Source organism: Didymella exigua, assembly GCF_010094145.1.
Source record: "Didymella exigua CBS 183.55 unplaced genomic scaffold M421scaffold_1, whole genome shotgun sequence".
Lineage (NCBI taxonomy): Eukaryota > Fungi > Ascomycota > Dothideomycetes > Pleosporales > Didymellaceae > Didymella > Didymella exigua.
The window spans coordinates 714,292-731,062 of record NW_022984775.1 but is presented as its reverse complement, the minus strand read 5'-3'; the positions used below and the strand labels follow the sequence as shown (position 1 = coordinate 731,062).

Here is a 16,771-nt window from a genome sequence, read left to right as displayed (position 1 = left end):
CCCTCTTGTCTTCATCCCTCTTGTCTTCATCCCTCTTGTCTCCACCCCTCTTGTCTTCATCCCTCTTGTCTCCATCCCTCTTGTCTTCATCCTTCTTATTTTCATCCTTCTTGCCGCCAAAACCTGTCAGGATCTGTCCGCTCTTGCGCCTCGCAGCCTTCGCCCAGTCTTTACTTTTCATCTTCAGTGCTTCTGTGAAGCCGATCTTCTCCTCGCTAGGATCCTCGTTGGCAGCACCCGGCTCATCCTCGGGATAGTCGGGCAGGTTGAAGACGTTTTCCTTGGTATTTGCCGCGCCTGCTGTTCGAGGCTCTGGTTTCTTAGGAGGATCGGGGTTCTTGGACGGTTCTGACATAATGTAAAACGATGGTTGCAAGCGATGGTGTGTGTGAGGTGAAGTGGAACGTGAACTATGTGACGACCGAAAAAGGTTTGATATTCGCACGCCGTTTGCTCAAGATCTTAAGATTAGTAGGCTACAGTCAGAGGTGAATGCAAGTGTGACCTCGTCACTAGACCAAAACATCACTCACAATTACTCAGCAAAGTCCAACAACCCCTGCGCGTTCTCCTCCGCAATAATCCCTTCTTCTACCATCTGTCCCAGCACAGCCGCAACGTCATTACTTCTGCCCTTCCAGTTTACTTTTCTAGCACTCGACCCACTAGATACCTCCTTCAAGATCTCCGCCACGATCGCCTTAGCATCAGCTGTGGCCCTTGTCTGCGCTACCCCAGCGTTTTGCGCATAGCTTCTCGCACCACGGTAAAACACGCCCGCATTTGCCACGATAACCGCTTTGCTGATCGCCCAAGCCGATTTCACACCGGGTATGGTTGCGATGCGGAAGCGGAAGAGTTCGGTATCGCCGCGGGCGAGGAAGGTGTCCGCAAGACGGGACGCGGAGAGCAGGGAAGAGTGTGGTGCGGAGGAAAGTTCGGTCAGCGTCTTTTGAGCTTGCGAGAGCGCTGTCCACTGAATCTCCAGATCTCCGGCGAAGGAAGGTGATGTTGGGTCGTACTGTAGGCTGTCCGATATCGAGGATGCGAGGTCGATGAGCGCGTCTGCGTACGAAGAGCGGATATTGACATATGCAAGGCCTGAGCTGCTGGTGCCTTGAGCCTCTTTTATCAAGGTGGCGAAGGCCTGCTCGACTTGTTGTGCGTATTGACTTGGTGAACTTCTGCCACTCCGGTACATAGCCTCTGCAATGCTGGCCTGGAAGTTCGCCGCCGCGAGCACTGCATCTTCCTTAGGTGATGTTGAGTTTTCGTCGGTCGCAGTGGATTGACCGATTGATAACGTTAGGCCCGCTTCTGGTTCATCCTCCGAGTCTGAATCTGGCGAAGCGTCGATGATACTTATGAGAGCGGGAATGGTCTCGGTCGCGGTCAGGAGACCGCCTTGTGCTTTCTTCTCAATGCTTGGCAGATCCTCGGGGGTGTACAGCCCAATCAAAGTGATGAGAGCACCTAGTTGTGCTGTGCATGTCTCCAGTATAGTGATCGGCGTAACCGGCTCCTCGACTGTGGCCCAGTCTCCAGGTCCTTCTGACGCTGAGTCGGTGTTCGCATCGTCTTGCTCCTTCGCTTCAGCAGGTTGCGGTCGATCGCCCTGCCAAGCTTCCTGGTACTCTCCCGACGCTTGAGCCTTTGCGATCTCTGTTTGTATTTGCTCATACTCTTGCTGCTGCTTCTGCAAACATCCAGTGAAGATGTCTACAGCATCTTCAAGCAGATTCCTCGCTGGCGTTCTAGCGGCCTCTTGCGTCCCTTCTTCTAGTCCGGCTTCCGCTAACGAAGTAAGGACCTGTGCAGTATTGAATAATATGTCGGTATTAGAAGGGTTCAGTGAAATGGCGTGGCGATGCGAGTTCAACGTCTCTTCCAATAATGCAGTTCTGCTGCCCAGGTGCGGCAGTATCCGCTCATCCTCTGTCAGATTATACTCCAGGTTTGCCCTTCAACGAGTCAGCACCAAAGCCGATTCCAAAAGAGGTGGCTTGCATGATTGCTCACTTGTTGTACGCAAGATCGAAAGACTGTGGATGCTTCTTCAAGCCTTGATTGTAAGTGTCGATGGCGCGGTTGAAGAAACGCGTCGCTTTCACCGCGTCTCCAGCTCTCCATTTTCCTGCCGCCTGCTCGTGCTCATCTGCAGCTTCCAAAAACTCATTCTCAGTTTGCGGCTCCGGCGCTTTGAGCTTGCCTTTCGGCTTTGGCTTCAGAAAGTCCTTCCTCTTTGGTCCCATGGCGACTGTGGTTTTGTGCGTATGAGAGCTTCGAGACTGATTTGATGAGTTGCGGATAAAGTATCATACAACAAATTGTTCCACTTAATTCGCGTACTTAAGAACCTTGGTTGAAGTCTCAAGGGTTCGTCCAGAACTTTTTGAGGGTTGTGACGTAGCCCCACTTCCTTTCCGCTCTTTTGCCCCGCTCTACTCGCCTTGCATCCTCAGCTCACCTTCTTGACATCAAACTCGTCCCAAAGCGCTTTCTTATCAATCAGGTATCCACGTGCATCAAACAACACGCCCTCGTCTTCGAGCAGCTTCCGTTTCGACTCTTGGTTCTGCCCACTCGGCACCTTCTCCCAATCACCCTTAAACCCGCCGATAAACTGTCATGTAGTAGTCAGCGAACGGTCTTGACGCATTCTAAATGGGCAGAGAATATGACAGCTTACTCCAGTACTAGCAATACACCGATGACATGGTATATCTGGCGCAAAAGGGTTGTTCCTCAGCGCGCCACCAATCGCGCGCGGTGAGCTGTTCAGCGCTGTCGACATCGCTGCGTATGTTGTGATGCGGCCTTCAGGGATTTGTTGGAGGAGCGCGTAGACGCGTTCTTGGTACTCTGTGACTTTGCGTGCTTTCGACATTGTGCTTCTGCTGTGTACCGGTAGTGGATGCGAGAGGGGAGACGCGGTTTAACGTGCTGAATTAACGCGGCGGCGCGCGGTCACGGGGCATGCTTTGGAATTGACCTCTCAGTGTACACCTCGGTGACGAGTCAACCCCATATCTCAACATGTCAGACATACTTTCGGTTGAAGATATTCTTGCGAGGGCAAGCTCACGACTGTCTGGAGTTTGGTGCTTTGCAAAATTAGCCTCCTTGAAGGATGAGCATGGACAGCGTGTAAAAGGAGTAAGCAGAAACCTAGGCTTGATAACCAGAACAGATAGCGTTATTAGCTCCCAAGGACGAATCACTTAATTTTTTTGCATGGAACCGCAAATGTCCATCCAAAACAGCCACATTTCCCATCTTGTTTCTTCACATTCGAATTCTCTGCCTAAGCCTTCTGCCTCAGACTAGGCGGCCAAAAGCATAACCCCCCACAATCCGCCCCGCCCGTCTTAGGACTACACCCATCCCTTGGGTCATCCAAGCACACCTGTCCAGGCGTCAAGCACCTGAACCCTGCAAAGCCTCCGCACAGCCTTTCCTCTACACAAATACCTGTGCGATCGCATTCGAGGCCGCAGGGCTGGTTCACGTACGGATCGTTGACACACGTGTAGCCTGTAGGGCAGGCTTGGTTCTGATTTCCGCGGCCGCCGCCGCATATTTGGACTCTGTGGAGGCCTTCGGTAGGTGTTGGGGTGGGGTATATGGTTGTGGTTATGGTGCGGGTGATGGTTTTGATGGTTGTGGGTATGATCGGACTGCTGCAAGTCTAAGGGGGTTAGTTGACATACAGCGTTGATGTGTATAACTGAAGCTCACCTGGTAAGTGGGAATTGCACCACCGCATCTCAGATAACGAGCATATTTGTTTGCGTTGGCGCAAAAGCAGCTCTGAGGCCACTGCTGGATGCAAAAGCGCTCTTCAAAATCACATGCCTTATTTCCTATAGCTCCGACAGTGCCCAAACTGATCTTGGGGATAGTCACGGGAATGGTCGCCGTAGAGCTCTGGGGTTCAGGTGCAGCAGCCCGCTTTACCGGGCCGTCGACGTACGAATCACCCCCAAACGAGTTCTTGGGAGGGCAGGTATTGATACCCGGAGACTTGCCTCCACACTTGTCGTAGCAGTCCTTTGCAATGTTCCATGCACAGTGGCACGAGTCCGGGTAACTCTGAATGCACATCGTCTGTTCGCATTTGCATCCTGGAACCTTGGGTAGATCGGGAAGACGCAGGACGTGCGGAGCTGGCTTCGGTCGCAGAATTGACTTTGGTACAGGAGGTATTGACAAAGCTGGGCAAGTGTTGATGCCCGGCGACACGCCGCCACACTTGTTATAGCAGTCTTTCTTGACGTTCCATTGACAGTGACATCCTTCCGGAAAGCTCATAATGCACATCGTCTCTTCGCATTCGCACCCGGGGACAAGAGGGAGGTCAGGGAAGGGTAAGACAAGCGGAGAGGGAAGTGGCACGGGCAAAGCCGGAACGGGAATACCCAGAATTGGATCGGTAGGTAAGGGCAGTTCTACAGATGGTGTAGGCGTAGTCGGCGTGGGTGCTGGCCCGGTTGTCTCCTGCTGAGGGAGAGTGCATTTCTGCGGCATCATCAGTGCCTGCCTCAAATGCTGATCGCATATAACCAACCCTCCACTTTGTCGAGACGTAATTCGGACATTTCTTCTTGCATGCCAGCTCCGCTTTGTTGATACAGCGGCAGCTCTCCTGCGTTTACTGTCAATTGTGTCACTACTTGGATGAAGTTTAGAGAGCTTACGAAGGCATTGGTGGCGCGACACTTTACCTGAGGACATTGACAGTCATCTTCTGCGAGTGACTGAGCGATTGCCAGCGAGCTCAACAAAGCAAGGATAAGATAGAGGACCTTCATCGTGGTGGCAGGGTTGGCTTTACCGATTGGCGGAAATGGATAGAAATCAGCCACGCGAAGAGGTGGAAGCTAATGTTCCACGCGGCTTGCTCCCATGTTTGACGCTGCGAAGGGTCCTACTTATGCTGCCCCAACTCCCAGCCATGCATTGCCCTGACATCATAGTCAAGCACCACGCAGGTTCTTGTTTGTGTCGCCAAGGTCCTTGAGGTAGCTCGTATGAATGTCCGGCAAGCCAAAAGGTAGCTTACCAAGCCAATTGATGTCCTATAGCAGAGGCCATTAGCTTTCGAATTCCCGCAAGCGGCAACATGCGGAGGTCACATTCCACGGCTCAAGAAACTTCGGCTGGCAGATGACTCGTTTGTAGGACAGGTAGGAGCGAGAAATGCGCAAGTTGGGTTGTCAAGGGAGATGACAATCGACTGGCAGCCTAAGTGTAGTTGAAGATAAGCTTTTGAGGTACACGGCTAGCACCCTCTTTGCGGGGTACAGTAGGCGCAATTGCTGTCCAGAACGAGCAACTGGTTTTCTTCTTTGAAATCGCGCCTTGAGTTTGTGACCTAGTGCATGTATCGAGCCTGCCAGTCCTTTGCGGCTGAGCTGTGTGACGGCCACAAACTATGCGTGAACTGATTTACCAGGTAATGGAAGAAACGGGCCGATTGAAGCATCACCTGTGCCAATATCGATTGCTCCTTGCAGCGATGCAGAGGCGTGAAAGTTGTACGCATGGACAAGGGAGACGTGTTGAGATCACATCCCAAACCACGTTGCCGAGGAATGTCATCACTAGCGCAACCAGTTGTCTGTTCCATTGGCAATTTCCATTTGCGGCTGCCAGCCTTGCGAAACAAAGAGATAGGTGATTGAGAAGTGGAGTAGATGTTTTCAGGATTAAGGATTGGGTTAGTTCGGGTCAATGAACGCCGTATGTATGCCGCTCAACAAATGCAACGCCGTATATTCCTAGCCGAGGGGTATGTACCATTCCAATGCGATCAAAATGTCGTTCCAGCATGATTGAGGTGATGTCGATCATCGATCTCGGTCCACATCTTCCGGTGGAGGCCGTCGTTGAAGACCAGCGGTACTCCTGACCGCGTCGAAACCCCGCCAAATAACCGTAGAGACGGTGGAGCTTAAGTCGCGTACCGAGGTGCTCAGATCAGAAACTCTACTTCCGGGGATGTCTCGTGCATTTGACTGACGTTCTTCACCGGACCAGTTCGCTTCGACATCACCGTCAGACTCAGTACGGTGACTGCTGGGCACAGACGCCGATATGGGCAAAGGTCGTGAGGCTGAAGGGGAGTCGTTGCGAGTCTCAGCAGCCTGGATCTGCAAGGCGTCCACGACGTGTTCATCATCAGCAGGCCAAGGTGCTGGGGGTGAGGCGCTAGGACGGTCCAAGTACGCTTGTGAGAGTGACCTTACAACATCGCCCTTGCAAATCGGGCATGTGCGTCTGCGAGTGACGAGCCAAGGTGTGCTACACACTGTTAATATGGCAGTGAACCGGGTAAGGCAAGATACATACATGCAGTCCACATGAAATTCGTGGCCACACGGAAGGCTCATGACTTGGCTCAGACCGTCCACGTATTCTTCAAGGCAGACTACGCATTCTCTTTGTCGCCCACCATAACGACGCCTCCATTCAGCTAGGCCAGACTCGCGCTTCTCTTCTTCTCGGTCACGGGCTGTGCGTTGAACAGAGGAAGATGTCGCCGGTGCTTCAAGCTCGTCTTGTGAAGCCGAGGGCGATGTTGGTATCGTCGGTTGTGACGGAGTCCTTTGGAGCAAAGGTGTAGTGGGGGTCGCTGCCTCTGATGTAGCAGATGGTGACGAGGACGAGTCGCTGATCGTGTGGTAGGTTCGAACCGGAAGGCGCTCAACAACAGACTTGGGTGCTCTCCAGCGTCGGCGTCTTATGCGAGATCGAAGGAGCAGTAGGGCATAGACAACAGAGAGTGTGACAAGTGGACTAACAACAAGGACCAGTAGGGTGTCGAAGAAGGGACTTGATGACACATTCGTGGATGTGAGTGTCACCCAGAGACCTTCGTGAGGTTGCGTCTCGCCCGGAAGGTTGTCGATGTCCTGACTGTTGGTGCTGGTGATAGATGTGACACTCCTGCGGCTAGACCCCAACCAGGAGCGCCAGCTCGCCTTGTATTCGCTGTTGGGCGCTGTGTACTTTGTCTCAACTCTATGACGGCTGTGGCCGAATGTAGACGGGGAAGGCGTGGGAGTGGGTGTGACCAAAGAGGGAAGGGTAGTTGTAGGCAGGTTACGGAACTTGGGATCTCGCCAGTCGTCCTCGCCGATCCTAAAATTGTCCGTTGGCTGTTTTTTTGCACTGACGAGACCAAGCGTGGCCAGCAGCGGTTGTAGCCAATCATGCTCCGTAGGCTTGTCCTCCATGAATGCAAGAGGTCTATCACGAGTCTCAATCGAGGGCGTAGAGATAGCCTGTGGTGTAACTCCAGACGGCGTGGGCCTGTTCTTCTCCTGTGAAGGGACGGTGCCGGCCAAGGTCTTGCCGGACGGCAGGAGAGATGACAGCAAGTGCGCAGTAGTGTGCGAGGTGAAGACTGATGGGATGGTGACGTTGGATGTGTCGCCCCTAGCGTACATCCTAATCAGAGCTCCACCGCGCACATTGTCGCCCACAACGACAGCAACAGCTCCACGCCTTTGTGCCCATTCCACCTTGGCCAGGAAGCCACAACCTCCTCGCTGGAGCAAAACAACCTTTCCTGCAATCTCGGCGCTTTCTTGAAGTGACTGGATATCGGCGTGATCTGAGGAGTGGCGCGTGCCCTGCTCAAGAGCTGGATGTAGGTGGTCGTCGGTGCCATCGTCTGAGGGCAGCGCTTCGTCTTCTGCCGTGGACGCAGCTCTCCTTGGCTTGTCCTTCTTCTCAGCTAAAGGCCCAGTCGTTCTGCTCTTGACAGTGGGGGCTGTCTTCAGCACGCGCGGAAACACGTCACTGCCGCCATCCCAACCAGGGATGTCACTGCAGCCAAGCTCGCCGCCTCGGCTCAGCGCATCGTCGCCAAAGCCACTGCCAATCCACAGAGGGCCGCTCAATCCATCACTAGGCAGCGCTGACCCAAAGTCGGCAGGTCGGGCGAGGAAGAAGGTCGAATTATCGTCGGTGAGGCTGATGATGGCGGACGGAGGGAAGAGCGAGCCGGGAGATGTAAAGGAGAAGAGGGCGCTGACGCTGGACTGCTTCGGCGCATGCGACACTCCCTCGAGCTTTTGGTCTTGCTGCCCACCCAGAGTGACATAGAGGAGCAGAGTGACGGCGAGCAAGCTCGTGGTCAGCGAGAGGAGGAGCCACAGCGGGCGGGGCATGCTGGCGACGTGTGGCAAGACGTGGGGGAAGATGTGGAGGGAGTTTCGGTGCAGAGCAGCAAGGTATGCTGGGCTCTGTGGTCGTTCACAACATCCGGCGTTGTCTGCAGAGGCGCTGTCTCAAGCGGCTCGTGATAGCGGTGTATGATGACGACGAAGCTTGCGACGCGGGGAAGGCACGGATTCGCTCGTTCAGGTGGGATGGGGTGACCGCACAGCAACGCGACAACAAGTACCAAAAGCGCGCGTTTACGAAGTATTTCGCAAGATAGCAGACAGGAATATTACCGCTATGCAAGGACGTGCGTGAAAGACTAGCTAACAGCCGGCCAAGCAAACAACGGCCTGTTGTGCAAGCTTCGCGCCTTGATGACTTCCGCGTTCTCCAGCAAGGATAACGCGGAAGTCGTCATGGGTCCGCCACGAGAGCCAAGCGAATGCTGTCCCATTTCAGCCTGCCCAGGGCGCTCGCTTTGTGTCCGTTATCTTACAAGGCTCTTGTCTTCATCTCGTCAACTCGCAGGTGAAACGTGGACGCAAACAAACTTCTGGGCCGCTGAAAGCGTGCTGAGCTTTGTCACAACGTCACCGCGTCGAGGGATCAACAGGCTGTTCACATTTGGACACTCTGCGCCCATGCAGCGACAAGACATTATACCAGCTTTCGCACATGTCGCAGAATCAGCTGCGCAATTAAAAGTATCATCCAAGGTCGCAGTAATCAAGAATCGCTTGTGAGGACCTACAACGACACGTAGGTGAAGCTCGAGATGGACCTTCTTGGAAGACCTGCTACATGTGTGACGTGCCGTCGCAGCTGCCAAAAAATGATCACCACCCGTGCACCGCAGCGTGTTCGATCTGGACGTGGCTTCCACATGTACCAGCGCTATCGTAAGATTGTTTGACGGCGTGGCTCTTCTCCCCTCTTCAACCCTCACCACGTCTCCACAACTCGACCCATCTCCTACATTCCCCTCAGCTTTGCCCAGTATCCTGGTATTTCTACCTTTGTCCCTAGTCTTAACCACACCTCGAATCTTGCCTAGGTCTCCTCCCCGTTGCGCATCGCCTGTCTTACCTCACGAGCGGTTCCTGTTCCATACGCTTTCAGCACCACCTTTGCATCACTCTTAGTATCTACCGACAGAGCTGCAGTTATGAACAACGCACAACGACATCCACTGACCGGCAGAGAGCTTCGACATCTTTTCAGAGATGAAGCCGACATACACAGAAGACCCAAACCGTCCGGGAGAGAAGCGGGCTCTTGGATGGCTGCCAAACAGGACACGCCATCTGCTCATTGCCTTCCTGGGCGAGTTCATTGGCACATTCTTGTTCCTCTTCTTTGCATTCGCAGCGACACAGACGGCCAACAATCTTCTCGGTAACCGGCCAATGGACATCCAGTCCTTGCAGTACATCTCATTGGCCTTTGGATTCTCCCTCGCGGTCAATGTTTGGGTCTTCTTTCGCGTCAGTGGAGGACTCTTCAACCCAGCTGTGAGTCGCTCAGTCCAGTCTTCTCCCCATCTTCTCCTTCAAGCTATCTGTGGCCACCTCATGATTGTCGCTTCGCCCAGAGCTAACGAGGTCCTGTAGGTCACTGTTGCGATGGCTCTCATCGGCGCTGTGCCTTTCGTCAAGGCCGCACTCCTCATTCTTGCACAGCTACTGGGTGCAGTGGCTGCCGCTGGAGTCGTTTCAGCAACCTTCCCGGGCCCTGTGGCTGTCCGCACTAGGCTCGGTGCTGGTACCTCGATCAGCCGTGGTGTCTTCATCGAGATGTTCTTGACTGCCATGCTTATCTTCTGCATCTTCATGCTGGCCGCAGAGAAGCACCGATCTACCTTCGTTGCCCCTATCGGCATCGGTCTGGCTCTGTTCGTCGCTGAGTTGGCTGGTAAACAACCTTGTTCATCTTCTTTACGTTGCTCGGTACTGACGTCTGCAGGTGTCCTCTACACTGGTGGATCTCTCAACCCAGCACGTTCCTTCGGACCTGATGTTGTCACAAAGCGCTTCGATGGCTACCATTGGATCTATTGGGTAGGCCCACTTCTCGGTGCTCTGCTTGCCGTGGGTCTATATCGTCTACTCAAGATGCTTGAGTATGAGACTGCCAATCCCGACGCAGATGGCGATGGCCGCCGCGAGGTCTACTACGAGACCGGGGGCTCCTCAAGCCAATACGACAACCGTGTGCCCACGAGTACGTCTGATCGCCACCTCACCTTCAGAACAGCACTGACATCTTAGCGCGTGGCCATGGCGCAACCGACGGAACCACTGACGACATGGATTTTGCCTCGCGCATCCGTACTGCGAAACATGGATCGCACCACAACGTTGCCCTCGGTAACAACAAGCAGAGTGAATCTGGGGCGATGTCTGAACCTAAGCCTGTCTTCCACTCTGGTCATGATGGCCATCATTCGCAAGTTATGTCCGACCGCAGCTACCGTAGCGGCCCAACTGTCGAGTCTGGCTCATCGTAGTCTGGCAGTACCAACTCTTTTCGTTCTTCGGTCACATCCAGGTCGACATCTTCATCGAGCACAGAGAGCAGTGATGGCCACAAGAATGAGAAGCCGCGACAGAAACGCGGGCCCCTGGACGGGCACATATACTACCCGTGCTGTTGGCTCCCTGGGTTTGTACTGAGGGCTATTTTTTGTCCTGGCTAGATTGTGTATCAACAGAGACTGGCACGCGGCCTATGCACGAAGTGATGGAGTCGGGCTGCGTCGAAGAACACGGTATTGGACTTTATTACGTAGATACTGCTCCTCAGACAAATTCATCCCGTTGTCAATCCATTCTGTTCGACTAGTCCCATGTTGCTTTGGCTTTACCGTTGCCCAGATGAAGATTTGCCTCACTTGATATGAAGGTTCGTTCTCCATCATACTCCGACCCGAGTCGCAAACGTGTCCAAGTCCCGTTGATCTCTCTGTTACGGGCTGAATTATGAAGGCTAGGTAACGGCGTTGGACCTATTGATACAGAATAATCTGAACTTGCTGGCCTATTGATGGGGTATTCGACTCGAGTCTCATGTTTGACTTCGTTGTTCTCAGTGGCGTTTGGCGAATAGCAGTAACTACCGATAGTAGACGTCAATGAGGGTCTGTCAGGATTTGATTTGTGGGACGTATCGCGGATGTCCTTCAAAGCTTCATGGTACGTCATGACCCCCGGGTCGCTGATCGTGTCGCTTCCACTCGACTGCGGTGGTGAACGCTCTGGGCGTCGAGGAGGTGTGCGCGCTGAAGACGGGGAATATGAAGTGATGAGTGGGGGCGCAGTGCTTGTGGGGCGTATTACACGGATGCTGTTCTTCAGTTTCGCGAGCTCGATGTTCTCTCTGGATGGCGTGATGGCTTTGGGTTTTCTGTTGTAGAGAATTATGAGCACAAGGAGGTTCAGTGTTACGAGTGTTGCGCTGATGGCGATGGGGATCGGGCGGATTGGGTCTGGCGAGGGGCGGAGCGCTTCTGGTGACAGGAGCCGTATCATATGGACATCATCGTGGTCGTAAGAAGATGCTGATGCCATAGCTTGAAGCAAGACTTAAGTCTTATCATCGAGACGGTGGTAGCGAGGCCGGAAATTCAAGTCTAGTCTATCTCACGACTGTGAATCTAGCGCGTTTGCACTCTTCACGGATCTGCGCCCTTCTTTCCTCGTCTCCTAGCTTCAGCGGCATCGTACGTCCTTCCTGTCGACTCGCCCGCATTACCGTTCGCATATGCATCCCTCTCCCCGTGTCTGAGCTCATCCATCGATATCGGCGGCGGAGCTCTCCTCTTCTTCGGATCCGGATTGCTCATCTTTCGCATCTCCATCTCCAATCTCGCGGAAAGTCTTCGCAGCAGCCACTGCGCCTCACTCGAATTCCCCATCAGCGGACTTCGGATACCCAGCCAGCTCCACGCTTGCTCGTCGCCGTCGTCCGCTGTGCCGAGATCTGGCGTTGAGCGATTACCGTGCTTGTGGTGGACCCGTGCGCGGCGATGGCCTGATGCCTCGTTCTCGTCTTGGCCGAGGAGGCGCAGGTAGTATGCCCACTCTGAGTAGCTGTACTGCCGTGGAGGCGATGCATCAACATCTTTCATCAGTTGCCGGATCTCCTTTGACAGGACGAAGTGGTAAAAGTGGATGTCTCGCATTAGCTTGTCTCCGTGCTCGCCTGCTTCTTCTGCGAGGCCGAGTTCTTTTTCCTCCATGTGGTCTCGTAGACGATCCATCATGTGCCGTAGTGAAGCGCCTGGGTCCGCGTCTTGGGACTCTGCTTTGTAGACTTTACGCATTCGCTTCGCGCCGATCTTAAGTGTTGATCCGAGGCCTTCTTCGTCCGGTAAGAGTGTTAGAGAACCGACCCAGATGGTGAAGTCTTTGAATTCTTTAATAATGGTGTCGCCCATGTTGCTGATCAAGATGGTGAGTGTTGGCACGGCCAGCAGGCTCCAGAACACAAAGAAAGCTTTCCCGGCGTTCGATTGCGGCACAAGGTCGCCGTATCCGATCGTGAGCAGCGAAGTATATGCGAAGTACATGCTCCCGAAGTAGGACCATCCCTGAGGCTTCTCAGCTAACCTGAAGACCAGAGCACCAAGAAACCACAATAGCAATGCCGCCGTCGTAGAGATCGCAAGCGAGGTATATCGTCGGTTCCGTTCTGCTACATCTTGGATCTTTCGCATGACGCGAAACTCTTGTTCTCGCTTCTGGGCTTCAGATAGATCCCTCTGAAGATATTCCATACTGGAGAACCAGCCAAGTTTGATCGTCCTTGTCTTGTCATTGTACGAAGCCAAGACCTCTACTCTCTTGATCTCGGTGAATCGAGCAGCCATCTTCTGCTTTCCGTGTTCGAGAATAAGGGAACGTATGGAGCCGATGACCAGACCGACTGTGACGAGTCCACCAATAGCATACGGGAACAGCAATGAGCGACCGGTGTGGGTTATGGGAACGAATTCACCCCCAATACCGACGGTGAGCAGAGTAAAATCTGCGTAGAAGACGCCGTCGAGAAAATTCCAGCCTTCGACTTCTGCAAAGATGAGGGCGCCTAACAGAAGGTAGAACATAAAACCAATGGTCTGCAGCATCAGCGTTCTCTGGCTAGGAGATAGCCTGAACTCCTTCGGGTAACGGCCTTTATATGCACCGTAGATTGTGAACACCATTAGTGTTGCGATGATAAAGTAGAGTCCGGAGGCGATCATGCCATAGTAGTAGGCCTGGCTCAGGGCATGCTCTTCCCTAGGCTCCAGGCGAAAGGCAGACGAAGACGCTACCCCAACAAGGGCCATAAGGAGCAGGGATGCTACGTAGAATCCCACTACGGTGATCGGCTGTGCCACTGCAAAGGATACCCGCCGGGCCATGTTGAGTAGGAGGAACATGTTGGCCGCAAGAGCAAAGACGAGTGATACGGAGTTAATGGCAACCAACCACTTTGGGTCTTCGACCACAACACCGTGGCTCTCGTCCTTCCCAGCTGGAATATACACTCTCCACTTGTTTGGCAGCGCGCAGATACTGAAGGCGTTGGCCATGGGACCAAAGGTGCCTGCTATAAGGGGACATGCTGTGGAAGCAAACCACCATCGACTACAGAGATCAGTGGATTAGAAGGGTCTATCGCTGGGAAGCTTGCATACCCTGGTTTCAAGAATTCTTGCTCTTCCTCTTCGGCCTGCTCCTTATCTTGGACATACTGAGTGTTGTTCGCTTCAACATCTTCGGCGGCCTGTGTTGCAGACTTGTCAAGGCCCGGATCGTTCATGCTGTGTATGTCTTGAGAGCTTCAACTTCAAGGAACAGCGGGGCATGTCGATACCAGGGGCGTACGAGACAGCAACTGCCAAGGTGATATTCATGGTCAAATGCAAGACAACCAAGCTGCGTCGTGCCGCGTGGTCGAAATGACCAATGACGTAGCTGCGCTAGCAGCGGCAGTCTCGACCTCCACGGAGCATCTGCAGGATTTGATGCTTTCGGAGGATATCTTGACCGCTCTTGACATGTCAGACCCTGGTTTCCGATGTTTTGGTCATGTGGAGTAGGAGCAGTGGAGCAAAAGCTTATGACGATGAAATTCGGCACGTGCGCACGCGTTTTCGTGAACACCCTCACAAAACTCTCCGTGACTTTGACCTTCACCACGCGATGGACGAACGAAGTGGCACAACGAACACCATACGATCGCGAACCACCTTTGACATCTACAGGAACCTAGATGTCGTTGTTTGGTGGTGACAGTAGCGCACCGCCAACCGAATCCGAGTACGAATCAGAACCAGATAGTCAGTTCTCTCCGACCGAACAGACGCCTCTGCAAAGCCCTCCAAGCGCACGAACACATCATGCTGGGCTTGAGCCGGTGGCAGAAGATGTCGACCAGGATGTAGCAGGCAATGACGCAGATAGCGAAGAGTTCGAGGATGAAGAACCGGAACGACCCAACCGCTTCAGAGGGCCGCCGCAGACGTGGAAAGGCTATACTGCAGCCGATCGCCAGATCGCTGAGTCACTTCAACAACTCGAGGATACCGACCTCTCTGCCCATCTCTACAATGCGCACGCTCTGAAGCGCCGTGTGCGCAAACCCGCGCCAGAGCTCTCAATGCTGAGAAATTGGCAGACCAAGGACACATGGCTGAAACAGGGAAAGGAGCTACAATATACAGACGCTGCGGGGCAGCTGCAAGTAGAGTTAGTCCCCGCAAAGGACTGGACGGCCTGGCCAGTTCCTCCGGCCTCGCTCTACACTCTTGCGGATGGGCTCAGAAGAGGCGCAGTAGCCCCAGAGAAAGGGGAGTGGGTTATTGGCGGCAATGCAGCGCAAGATCCAGGTGAAGAGATGAAGGATGAGGTGCTAGGGCTATTTCTGCGGCTGGCGAAGAACAACTGGGATGCAAAGAAATGGCAAGATGATGGCGAACAAGACACAACACAGAGGGCGCGTTTGAGATCGAGATCTCAGTCGCGGAGCGTGCACACTGACGTTGAGATGAAGAATACTGGTGGGAATGAGCTTCAGCGTGACAATGACAATGCAGCTCAAGAGGGCGGAAAGAAGCGCGGAAGAAAACCTCAAGTCAAGCTGGACATCAAGCCAGCCGTTCTTGCTGATGACGCCAAAGCACAAAGACTGCTGCGACCCACAATCGCCTCTTTGCTCAGCAAACTCGACGACGTTGCATTAGCTCTACAGCGAACACGCCTCAACCACTTCGGTCGCGGTGGATTAGGGGAGGGTTCGTCCCAGAGTGAGCTCACTACAGACGCAGAGACCACGGAGCCAGAGATTCATTCCAGACCTCTGTCCCGAGCAAAGAGAGTATCTCGGACTCGGCCAGTGACACGACAATCGTCACGTCCATCTTCCAGTCGCGCCAGTCGCGCGCCAAAGTCGCCAAAGAAGCCCAGCAGACCCGCAGTGGAGCCTGGCAGCGACTCCGCCTCTGACTACGGGGCACAGTTCGGTGAAGACGGCGCTCTGGATCCAGAAACGTCCCGTGGTAGCCCGAAACGTCGAAAACGGAGCAGATCGGGAAGCACAGCGGACGGCGAAGAATCATCGAATACACGGGATTGGTCAAGAGCAGGACTCATGGACTGGAGCGAGGTCCTTGGTATCGCGGCTGTGAAAGGCTGGGACCAGAATGCACTCGCTCGTACAGCACAACGCTGCTCAGTCTTGTTCGGGGAGAGTATGTCTTTCAGGCCTTTCGCAGAGGACCTTGCTGCGAAACCTCTCGCCAGTCCAGTGCAGTACGCTCCATCACCCATTCCACCGCCAAGCAGTCTGCCATTCATTGTCTCTCGCTCGGAGAAGCGCCCGTACTTCCAGGCCGGCGCAATACGCTGTCCCCATCCTGATTGCTATGGGCATCACAAGGACTTTACGGTGGCATACCGCGTCATTGAGCATTGCATGAGACTCCACGGTTACGATCCTCGAACAAACGATTCAGACAATGAAGAGAGGACGCACGGCGGAGTTCACATGGACGGGTTTCTGCAGCCCATCACGGCGAAGCAAGGCTGGCTGGGACATGGACGGTCGAAAGCGCGCGGGAAGAAGAGGAAGACTGAGGAAGACTGGCCCGGTGACCCCGCTGCTCTGCTAGAGACGGAGGAGTTGATTTCCCAATGACATGCCTGCTATGGTTGTAGCGGTATCGAACCGGTGCTGAACTCTTATCGTACATCTTGTATCTGGGTCCCGAACCTTCCACCCCGCACACGCAGAAGGACATGTATAGAGATCTCAACGATATAAACAAGGACTCAGTGCCAGTCTCCACGCCACTCTTTCCTCGCTTTGCTTGAACACAACAGTAACCTTGGATCGTTCCCGCTGACCACGAGTGTGTTTGAGGTGTGTTGGTTGTGCCTGAGAGGAAGGAGCACTGGAGGCTGTCGAGGCGAGTTTGGAGAATGGCCACGTATATGAATGGTGAGTACTTGTACATGCAAGGCTACTGGTACTGATCATGATGAGTACTTGTACGTGCACGGCTACTGGTACTGATCATGATGAGTACTTGTACATGCAAGGCTACTGGTACTAA

General features: G+C 53.8%; 9 protein-coding genes across 9 annotated transcripts in view; 2 read left to right on the top strand and 7 right to left on the bottom strand.

Annotated features, from left to right (window-relative positions):
* Nucleotides 1–445, bottom strand: part of M421DRAFT_112649 (uncharacterized protein) — a 761-nt gene extending 316 nt beyond the window's left edge. The window contains exon 1 of the mRNA XM_033587213.1: nucleotides 5–445. Coding sequence (XP_033454342.1) covers nucleotides 5–355 — 351 coding nt within the window. The 5' untranslated portion in view covers nucleotides 356–445. The remainder of the gene's footprint in view (nucleotides 1–4) is intronic.
* Nucleotides 446–2,439, bottom strand: M421DRAFT_112661 (uncharacterized protein). The gene is made up of 2 exons (XM_033587214.1): nucleotides 2,020–2,439; nucleotides 446–1,961 (listed from the first exon to the last, which is right to left on the bottom strand). The coding sequence occupies exons 1-2, from the start codon at nucleotides 2,250–2,252 to the stop codon at nucleotides 536–538; spliced, it is 1,659 nt and encodes a 552-aa protein (XP_033454341.1). The 5' UTR covers nucleotides 2,253–2,439; the 3' UTR covers nucleotides 446–535.
* M421DRAFT_112595 (DNA binding methylated-DNA--cysteine S-methyltransferase) lies at nucleotides 2,356–3,095 on the bottom strand. Its single transcript, XM_033587212.1, has 2 exons — nucleotides 2,690–3,095; nucleotides 2,356–2,623 (listed from the first exon to the last, which is right to left on the bottom strand). The coding sequence occupies exons 1-2, from the start codon at nucleotides 2,885–2,887 to the stop codon at nucleotides 2,459–2,461; spliced, it is 363 nt and encodes a 120-aa protein (XP_033454340.1). The 5' UTR covers nucleotides 2,888–3,095; the 3' UTR covers nucleotides 2,356–2,458.
* Nucleotides 3,096–4,653, bottom strand: M421DRAFT_112764 (uncharacterized protein). Its single transcript, XM_033587215.1, has 3 exons — nucleotides 4,568–4,653; nucleotides 3,739–4,518; nucleotides 3,096–3,688 (listed from the first exon to the last, which is right to left on the bottom strand). The coding sequence occupies exons 2-3, from the start codon at nucleotides 4,318–4,320 to the stop codon at nucleotides 3,305–3,307; spliced, it is 966 nt and encodes a 321-aa protein (XP_033454339.1). The 5' UTR covers nucleotides 4,321–4,518; nucleotides 4,568–4,653; the 3' UTR covers nucleotides 3,096–3,304.
* A 1,196-nt stretch (nucleotides 4,654–5,849) lies between these two features.
* Nucleotides 5,850–8,177, bottom strand: M421DRAFT_97085 (uncharacterized protein; the record flags this gene model as incomplete). The annotated part of the gene is made up of 3 exons (XM_033598462.1): nucleotides 5,850–6,303; nucleotides 6,352–6,874; nucleotides 7,109–8,177. 3 exons carry the CDS (start codon nucleotides 8,175–8,177, stop codon nucleotides 5,850–5,852), a joined length of 2,046 nt encoding a protein of 681 aa, XP_033454338.1.
* Nucleotides 8,178–9,118: 941 nt separating this feature from the next.
* On the top strand, nucleotides 9,119–10,788 carry M421DRAFT_112493 (aquaporin-like protein). Its single transcript, XM_033587211.1, has 4 exons — nucleotides 9,119–9,683; nucleotides 9,783–10,083; nucleotides 10,135–10,392; nucleotides 10,440–10,788. Exons 1-4 carry the CDS (start codon nucleotides 9,396–9,398, stop codon nucleotides 10,676–10,678), a joined length of 1,086 nt encoding a protein of 361 aa, XP_033454337.1. The 5' UTR covers nucleotides 9,119–9,395; the 3' UTR covers nucleotides 10,679–10,788.
* A 1,054-nt stretch (nucleotides 10,789–11,842) lies between these two features.
* On the bottom strand, nucleotides 11,843–13,977 carry M421DRAFT_50539 (voltage-gated potassium channel; the record flags this gene model as incomplete). Its single annotated transcript, XM_033594837.1, has 2 exons — nucleotides 11,843–13,802; nucleotides 13,853–13,977. 2 exons carry the CDS (start codon nucleotides 13,975–13,977, stop codon nucleotides 11,843–11,845), a joined length of 2,085 nt encoding a protein of 694 aa, XP_033454336.1.
* A 234-nt stretch (nucleotides 13,978–14,211) lies between these two features.
* M421DRAFT_415133 (uncharacterized protein) lies at nucleotides 14,212–16,657 on the top strand. Its single transcript, XM_033590586.1, has one exon. The coding sequence runs from the start codon at nucleotides 14,431–14,433 to the stop codon at nucleotides 16,351–16,353; it is 1,923 nt and encodes a 640-aa protein (XP_033454335.1). The 5' UTR covers nucleotides 14,212–14,430; the 3' UTR covers nucleotides 16,354–16,657.
* M421DRAFT_112356 (uncharacterized protein) overlaps nucleotides 16,411–16,771 on the bottom strand; it is a 552-nt gene continuing 191 nt past the window's right edge. The window contains exon 2 of the mRNA XM_033587209.1: nucleotides 16,411–16,767. Within this exon, the coding sequence (XP_033454334.1) occupies nucleotides 16,468–16,695 (228 nt within the window). The 5' untranslated portion in view covers nucleotides 16,696–16,767 and the 3' untranslated portion in view covers nucleotides 16,411–16,467. The remainder of the gene's footprint in view (nucleotides 16,768–16,771) is intronic.

Excerpts from the sequence above, each read along its gene's own strand:
- M421DRAFT_112493 (XM_033587211.1), top strand. The coding sequence starts at position 9,396 with ATGAAGCCGACATACACAGAAGACCCAAACCGTCCGGGAGAGAAGCGG. Across the intron at positions 9,684-9,782 it reads GAGGACTCTTCAACCCAGCT|GTCACTGTTGCGATGGCTCT; the intron begins GTGAGTCGCTCA and ends GAGGTCCTGTAG. Across the intron at positions 10,084-10,134 it reads GTTCGTCGCTGAGTTGGCTG|GTGTCCTCTACACTGGTGGA; the intron begins GTAAACAACCTT and ends TGACGTCTGCAG.
- M421DRAFT_415133 (XM_033590586.1), top strand. The coding sequence starts at position 14,431 with ATGTCGTTGTTTGGTGGTGACAGTAGCGCACCGCCAACCGAATCCGAG.
- M421DRAFT_112595 (XM_033587212.1), bottom strand. The coding sequence starts at position 2,887 with ATGTCGAAAGCACGCAAAGTCACAGAGTACCAAGAACGCGTCTACGCG. Across the intron at positions 2,624-2,689 it reads GGTGTATTGCTAGTACTGGA|TTTATCGGCGGGTTTAAGGG; the intron begins GTAAGCTGTCAT and ends ACTACATGACAG.
- M421DRAFT_112661 (XM_033587214.1), bottom strand. The coding sequence starts at position 2,252 with ATGGGACCAAAGAGGAAGGACTTTCTGAAGCCAAAGCCGAAAGGCAAG. Across the intron at positions 1,962-2,019 it reads TTCGATCTTGCGTACAACAA|GGCAAACCTGGAGTATAATC; the intron begins GTGAGCAATCAT and ends GACTCGTTGAAG.
- M421DRAFT_112764 (XM_033587215.1), bottom strand. The coding sequence starts at position 4,320 with ATGTGCATTATGAGCTTTCCGGAAGGATGTCACTGTCAATGGAACGTC. Across the intron at positions 3,689-3,738 it reads GTGCAATTCCCACTTACCAG|ACTTGCAGCAGTCCGATCAT; the intron begins GTGAGCTTCAGT and ends TAACCCCCTTAG.